General features: G+C 39.0%; 1 protein-coding gene across 1 annotated transcript in view; it reads right to left on the minus strand.

The window, feature by feature from the left end:
* Nucleotides 1–6,097, minus strand: part of Tsf2 (transferrin 2) — an 89,631-nt gene extending 83,534 nt beyond the window's left edge. Inside the window, exon 1 of the mRNA XM_068393541.1 lies at nt 5,943–6,097. Within this exon, the coding sequence (XP_068249642.1) occupies nt 5,943–6,012 (70 nt within the window). The 5' untranslated portion in view covers nt 6,013–6,097. The remainder of the gene's footprint in view (nt 1–5,942) is intronic.
* Between the last annotated feature and the right edge of the window lie 2,516 nt (nt 6,098–8,613).

The following is an 8,613-nucleotide window of genomic DNA, read 5'->3' on the forward strand; positions in this document are numbered from 1 at the left end:
GGAAGCCCGCGCAAAGAAGAAGAGTCCTTGACCCCGACCTGAACCTAAGTTCTAGATCGCGAGGGCGAACGTGGGCGCACAGGGCACGTAACAGGAACTGCAGGGAAGATCATCTTGAAAGCGCTGACGAACAGGAGAGCGCTGACGAACAGAAGGGCGCGCAGGGAAACCCTGACACGCAAGGGAAGAACCCCCGTGGGGGCAACCCTTTGCCCCGAAGGGATCGTTGTCCGCCGGGAGACTGATGTCCGTCGGAAGACCGCTGTCCGTCGGGAAGACCGTTGTCCGTCGGGAAGACCGTTGCCCGTCGGAAGACGAGATTAGACTGCTGTCCATCTGCACCAAGACGGAAGATCGAGAAAAAGAAGTTGTAGGCTGCAAACGGAGATTCAAAAAGGCGCCTCAAGCACCCTTATAGGGAGATGAGAGGCCCTTACGACGAGGCGGACGGAGGGCCTTACGGCGAGGGAGGCCAACAGCAACAGCAACAGAAGAAACCTCCGAAGAGGAGTCTCTATGAGTGTACTCTCTCGCGAACGAAAGAGAAACACTTCGTGGAAGAGACTGGTCAGCCAGTGACCTAAAAGGGGCAATCCTCCGAAGAGGAGATCCTGCAGTTGCCCAGCCCCTTGAGCGAAACTGCAGGTGCGACCGCTCAGCACCAAGAGCATAGTCGCACGAAAAAAAAAAAAGGCAAGAGAAGAACCCCCCAAAAGAGGAAAAGCTCAAGCCTGGACAGGAAAAAAAACTTCCCTCGGAAGGAAAGTTATCCGCCCAAGGAGGCAAGCCTCCTGACTGTTCTAAAATGAACTGGAGAGCTGTCCGTCGACACGGGAGTACTACCAGTAGGAGACACGCCCCTGACGACAATACAAGGGGGAGGCAGCAACAGCCGAATCCCCAGGACTCAACCAGACAGCTCACACCGTTGCTATATTACAGAAACGAACTAGATCGGTAACTGTAAAAAAAAAAAAAAATAATATTAGTACACATTCATTCCCCCGGGAAGGCTCCGAAGAGGAATCCCGAGGAAAAGGAACAAGAATTACACAATAGGCACGTGCCCTCACAACCACTTACACTCGCGGAAGGAGAGCTGTAACCAAAACAGAATTATAACAATTATAATTATGTAACTATGTAATTATGTAATTTAAAAATGAATGAACACTAAAGAAAAAAACGAAAACCCCGAAAGGAATCGTTCTACAAGCTGAAAAATTAACAACTACAATTAGATTCATAAACTAATTGAGACAAAATGTACGGCGTAGCAACCCCACCCACACGGGAAGGAAGCTACAAGGGCGTAGTAAAACATAGTAAAAGGGTGAACGACCTCAAGAGAGAGAGAGAGAGAAAGACCGAAGTCAAACTCGATCGCAACCCATAAAATTAGGCCGTGGTGGCCTAACTGCCGAGGCCTCCACGTAGATATCGTACACTACACACACACATCTGAAAAGGAAACTTACTTATTTCTATACTCAAATATATATATACAAACATGAAAACATGTTTACATATATATTGAGTAAAAGAAAAGTAAGCGATTAAGTAAAGACAAAACAGACAATGGCTGCCAAGCGAGGACCAAGACAGAGACGTCTGTCACAGTCCGAGCCAAAAGTGAAAGTGAGTATTCACCTGTGTGTGAGGGGGAGGAGGGGTAGCTAGCTACCACTCCCCTACCCCCCCGCTAACTAGCGCGGGGGTAATACACCCTCGTTAAATTCTAATGGCTCGCCATTTCAGCTACGCTAAAAGTAATACCCTTTGTAAATAGCGTGGTTTGTATTTCGGTTACGGAACAATTTACATTTAGGCCTACATACGTAAAACAATCTCTCTCTCTCTCTCTCTCTCTCTCTCTCTCTCTCTCTCTCTCTCTCTCTCTCTCTCTCTCGTAAATTGTTTTCCTGCTTTGCTACGTACAATACTGTATAATTTATATTTGTAAGGTAACATATTTTGTAAATGCTTTTACTGTAAATACTGTATGTACTGTATCATTATTTATCACTATCATCATGCGCGTTAAATGCCTTGTTTGTTCTGAGCGTGGTTGTTTACTGAGCGTACACGCCGTCGTTTCAGGCGGCGTCATAAAAAAAAACATTTCATTTGGAAGTCCTAAGAAAAATACGTAAACTAAAACATTGGTATTAACAAATCAACATACAGTACAGTACTGTATAATCAATATAATCGATGCAAAAACTAACCTATACATATATGTGTACTGTACACTAAATGAGTTTGTTTCTTCATTATGATCAGAGATGAACGTAAACAAAACATTGGTTGCCATTTTTTATCGTGCTTTTTAGGTGTTTAGGAAACGCATGATATAAAATCGCCTTTAATATTTGTGCCTGTTTTAGTTTAGGGTGCTGTAGTACATGCATTAAGTGTTCTGTACATTAAAGGGTGGTTTGTTAACAGTACTACGTACAAGGGAAGGTTTTAAAAGTCCGAATATACATGTTAAATAAATAGGTAAATATGATGTCACTACTTCGCGGATTTTCACCTATCGCGCCCGCGTCTGGAACCTATCTACCGCGATAAACGAGGGTTCACTGTATATTCATAAACTAATTGAGACAAAACGTACGGCGTAGCAACCCCACCCACACGGGAAGGAAGCTACTCAGACGTAGTAAAAGTAACGTAGTAAAAGGGTGAACGACCTCAAAGAGAGAGAAAGACCGTAGTCAAACTCGATCGCGACCCATGAAATTACACCATGGTGGCCTAACTGCCGAGGGCTCCACGGAGATATCGTACACTACACACACAAGCACAAACTCTGAAAAGGAAACTTACTGATTTCTATACTCAAATATATACATAAACACGAAAAAATTTTTACATATATATTGAGTAAAAGAAAAGTAAGTGATTAAGTAAAGACAAAACAAACAATGGATGCCAAGTGAGGACAAAGACAGAGACGTCTGTCCATTGTCCGAGCCAAAATTGAAGTGAAGCAGTTCACCGGTGTGTGAGGGGAGGGGGGGTAGCTAGCTACCACTCCCCTACCCCCCTGCTAACTAGCGCGGGGGTAATACACCCTCGATAAATTCTGATGGCTCGCCATTTCAGCTACGCCGAAAGGTAAACCCAATGTAAATAGCGTGGTTTGTATTTCAGTTACGGAACAAACAAACTTTAGTGTCAAAACTTAGTAAGACACTTGACACAAAGGATCAAGTGGTGCAAAAGAGGCTTCAGTACTCAGGCAACATCCCACTAGGTTCCCAGGGAGGAAAAAACTGCCTCAACTAATAAATTGCAGAGAAGCTTCATCAGGAAAATTATACCTTTTACAATACCAATTGCAGATGATGGCTCACTTACCTTGGTAGACAGCTACAGAGGACCTTGGCAGGTATCAAGACATCTGTGCAATGCCTCAAGAAAAATAGAGTTTTGTTTAGAGAAGATGCTAGACACCTTTGAAGGTGGGGCTGACAAAAGGTGAGTCATTGACATAGTTGTCTAGGTACAGTATGTTGACTAGGAGCATCAACAGGTTTGGTTACCATATGGTATATGAATAATTGAGACACCAAGGACATTCTGACAACTGAGAGAGAGAGAGAGAGAGAGAGAGAGAGAGAGAGAGAGAGAGAGAGAGAGAGAGAGAGAGAGAATCGTCCAGAAACCGTTTTGTATGAGATTGAACACAGGTAAAATGACACCAAGCACCTGTACAGCATACCGAGGCACCTCCCCAGTATGGATAGCTTCTTGGAACTGGACAAAAATTGAAAGACGCTAGGGCCAAAGGATGTTGCAAGGACAGTGAAGTAATACCTACAGTGAACTGCTTGACGCACTCTGTTGACACTACACCCCTACGATTTACAATTAACTGAGCTCAGGTACATATTTACCAACATGGCTATGGTGCCATGACCCTAACAATCTGCACTCCGTTGCACAGCTCTAATATATTATGCAGTTATGTTTGAGTATAATAGCCTGCTAGACAAATTTGGCTAACCCAATCTATGATAGATATAATATAAAATAAGCCTGGATTATTATAATATAAACCAGCTTAGTTTATGCAGCAAATAAGTAGAAATTCACCAGTGTCATTCATATATATCAAGACCGGGAAATATATATGGTAAAACCATGCGTTATGACTCTTTAAGTACTTCTACGAATGCAATCTTGTTTTTTCCGATCGGCCGTCTTACATGCATTTTTCCTTGGAAACACTTGTCATAAAAATAGAACTCACTTACTAAATCTTTCTATAATAATACAATTCAACATCATTAATCCTACTTTTTAATGCAACATCATTCATCCTTTTTTTTATGATAATGTCAATATATTAAAAATGAAGGGATATCAAGGGGATATATATTGACCTAAGGTAACTCCCACCTAACACTATCTATGTTATCTTATTACCAGGGAGGAGGCACAATGATCTGGTATTACTGTACTTATCGTCAGGGTAACATTTCCTTTACCAATAATCTTGAGTTCAATTACAATTGGAAGATTCGGTATATAAATTTTTTTTACCCGACAACCAAGCGTTTCCGGGGAAATTTTCTTGATAAAAAATTAATTGGAAAGAATACGAAAGTGTAATTAATTGGAAAGAATACGAAAGTGTAATTAATAACTAGACACTAAATATCAACATAAGGTGAAACCATATACAGTACTGTATACACCACAATATACTAGCCAATAATTAACTTGATATCTTAGTAGAGTTTATATAAGTGGGGGGGGATTCAATGAGAAAATACATGTCTTGGGTTAGATTAGGGACGAATGAGGCTTAGATTTTAGAATGTAAAACGGTGGACACAGCCATGTTATGAATTGATATATATATTGTATTTGCTATGCTGTGTAGGAGGGGGAATGTAATTTGTTGAGCGCAATATTCATTACTTGTCAAACTAGGAGCCTTTGTATATCAACGGCCAGTTCCTCCCGCATGCATAGAAAATTGATACCACCTAACCTAATCTACAAGCTGTGTCCTTACTTACCTAACGGGGACTTACAGCCCCTCCAACCCCCATTAAACTTCCGTCGGCCGTCATCATACGCAGAATTTACAAACTATACCAATATATTGCTACCTTGTCTGAAGTGAAGCTGGTTGGGAAGCAAACACTCAGTTGAAACTAAATCTTAGGGTAAGCTAAAGAACCTAAGGTTGCAGAAGAGTGTAGCCCCCTTTTTGAATAAGAAAAGGCTCATATGCTAGGTTAGGTTGGGAATCTTCAATTAAGTGTTCTTAAGGTTTTTCAGACAAATTTTGAAATTTTACAGCCTGTCTGTCCCAAACAATTACACAGGTTCCTGTATAAGTCTTGCTGGTGTGACGGTCTGAATGATCCCCAGGTCTGAGAATTCTCCTTGATAATCTGCGCATGCGCGAACATTACCATTTGCCAGTGCATACGAGGTTGATGTTTTATTTTCCTGTAATGTTAGCGTGCGCAGCTCAACATTACCGCTTGCCAGTACATACAAGCTTGTTTTATTTTCATGCGAGCGAAGCGAGCTAATGGCAGAAAAGAACCATTGTACAATATCAAGGAGAATTCTGAGACCGGGGGATCGTTCAGACCGTCACACCGGCAAATCAGTGGGATATGGTAGGATTTAACGACACAACCGATAGGTTCAAGTCTAGGGTCACATACCCTAATGGCTTCACTAAACGGGAGGAGGACTTTGCCTTGCTTGCTACCCAAATTTGCATGGGCCAAGGATATAGGTTAACAAAATATAATTTAAATTAAGCATAAATATAATACGTAACGCATTCAGTAAGGTTAGGGTCATGACTCACTCATACCATTGGGTAATACAAACACGAAACTCATTCAAAATAAGTCTCAAATATAAACTAAATATAACAATTAACTCATAAAATATATACTTACCGAAGACAGTTGGCCATATTAGTAGTAAAATAAGAGTCTTCATTGCATCACACCTTACGGATTTCCACATATGAACGTAATTAAGAATTGCAAATTTACCATCAACAAACGCCTCACCTGTATGGCATCATCGAGAACAAAACTTTATGGATAAAAGATGATTAAGTTGCAATAAATAGCATAATTCAATAAAAAAAATACATATCACAAGCAATTTAATTCAAATATGATTATTTCTATATATTTAAATAAACTATTTTATGAAAAATAATAATATACATATTATTTATCCATAATAACAAAGCAACAGGTAAGAGGAAGAGTGACCAACCCCAAAATGCAGGGTTACCAATGTTACAGGAAGTGTCTGAAGAACAATGCAGTTTAAATCTAATTTACTATTTTCATTCATTTCCAATGCATTTACAACCCATATTTGTAATTCAGAGTAGTTATAACACGGTACTACAAACCATCCAAAATTGTATTTATTCAAATATGTGAATTTTAAGACGAAAAATGTTATGATATCCAGTTATTGTTTACATATTTATCCAATTTGCAAATTATAAATACTAGTATATATATATTGTAAGCATTCTAAATTGTATTTCGTAAATAAATTAAATGGTTTAATTGTCGAATCTTTATATTCAATCCCTTGCCGTCTAAGACAATAAATGGATGGACAGTATACTAAGCATAGTGTGGACACGCCCATTGTTACTTTCAAATTACGTTGTTTCATAAATTTATCTTTACAACTAACCGATATTGACTTTGAAGAGTTGTTGTCACAGTTCTTCAAGTCTGTGCATTTTTGTTGATTTGCCTAAATGATGCAATAGCACAAATTGCTTAAAATACTATAGATAAACAATTACCAATGCACCAGCCACCCGTTGAGATACTGCCGCTAGAGAGTTATTTGGATCCTCTGACTGGCCAGCCAACACTACAATCTACAATTCTTCATTGGTTCCCTCTCTCTTTACGGTTGGTTTTTACTTTGCTTACACTGAATCGTCTGGCCTACTCTTTACACAGTCTCCTATTTCTTCATATATCTAACTGCCATGGCGACATTAGAATATCTTTCCCCTTCACCTGTCTACATATTCACATTTCTGGTCTTTTTTCATTGCTTATTTAATTTCAGTCTCTTTAACTTGCTTTTCTTCATCCAAGGGGTTACTGCATTGTAATTGTTCAGTGGCCACTTTCCTCTTGTTAAGGATAGAAGAGACTCTTTAGCTATGGTAAGCAGCTCTTCTAGGAGAAGGATACTCCAAAATCAAACCATTGTTCTCTAGTCTTGGGTAGTGCCATAGCCTCTGTACCATGGTCTTCCACTGCCTTGGGTTGGAGTTCTCTTGCTTGAGGGTACACTCGGGCACGCTGTTCAGTCTTGTTTATCTTCCTCTTGTTTTGTTCAGGTTTTTATAGTTTATATAGGAGATATTTATTTTAGTGTTGTTACTCTTCTTAAAAATTTTATTATTCCTTATTTCCTTTCCTCACTAGGCTATTTTCCCTATTGGGGCCCCAGGGCTTATAGCATCCTGCTTTTCCAACTAGGGTTGTAGCTTAGCAAGTAATAATAATAATAATAATAATAATAATAATAATAATAATAATAATAATAATAATAATAATAATAATAATTCTCATCCTATCTCATTTTCTTCTACGGTTAAGGCAATCCCGTTTGGTTAGCATAGTCTTCTTATGGACAATTTTCTTCTTGATTTCCTACATTAGCAACACTATATTCTTATAGGTCTATCTCACCTCCAAATCACTACACGTCCTGTTTCCCTTCGAGGTTTAAATCTGTTCTCGTTATTTTATCAGTCTCTATTGGTTGCAAACACCGAGTTGTGGATTTGTCTGTCACTTTCAGATATTTTAATTTTTTTTTTTTTTTTTTTTTTGCTTTCCTAAATCTAGCTGATGAAGACCTTGATGTGCCCATGAATGAATTTATTGTGAAGTCGAAGCTATCATTGAAAAACTCAAGAGATGGAAAGCTCCTGGATACGATGGAATAACTGGTGAGATGATACTGGCTGAAAATTAAGTAACCCACAATATACTTACAAGATTATTTTGTATAATGTGGCATGAAGAGGCAAACCTGATGAATTGGAGTTAGGAGTGTTGGTGAAACTGGTAAAAAAAAAAAAAAAAAAAAAAAAAAAAAAAAAAAAAAAAGAGAGAGAGAGACCTGGCTAATTGGAATAACTACAGACATCACACTTACGTTAGTTGTTATGAAAATATATACTGTAATATTTTTTTTTTTTAAGAGACCGGAGAGAAAGATTGATGAAAAGCTGAGAGATGAACAGGCAGGATTTCGACAAGATAGAAGTAGTACTGACCAAATTTTCATTTTGAGACGTGCTGTACAGCAATGCGTAGAATATAGAATTCCACCACTGATGGCATTTGTGGACTATGAAAAAAGCCTTTGATACTGTGCACCGGCCAATTTTGTGAAGACTCATGCGTTATTATGGAATTCATTTTACATACGTGAATTTGACTAAGTCTGTTCATGAGCACAGCAAGTACAAAGTTAATTTTAATGGAGTCCTATCAAACTAATTACCAGTGAACAGCGGAGTACTCCAAGGGAATATGTTGTCACCTATGTTGCTTATCCACC

Source organism: Palaemon carinicauda, chromosome 1, assembly GCF_036898095.1.
Source record: "Palaemon carinicauda isolate YSFRI2023 chromosome 1, ASM3689809v2, whole genome shotgun sequence".
In the NCBI taxonomy this organism is placed as follows: Eukaryota; Metazoa; Arthropoda; class Malacostraca; order Decapoda; family Palaemonidae; genus Palaemon; species Palaemon carinicauda.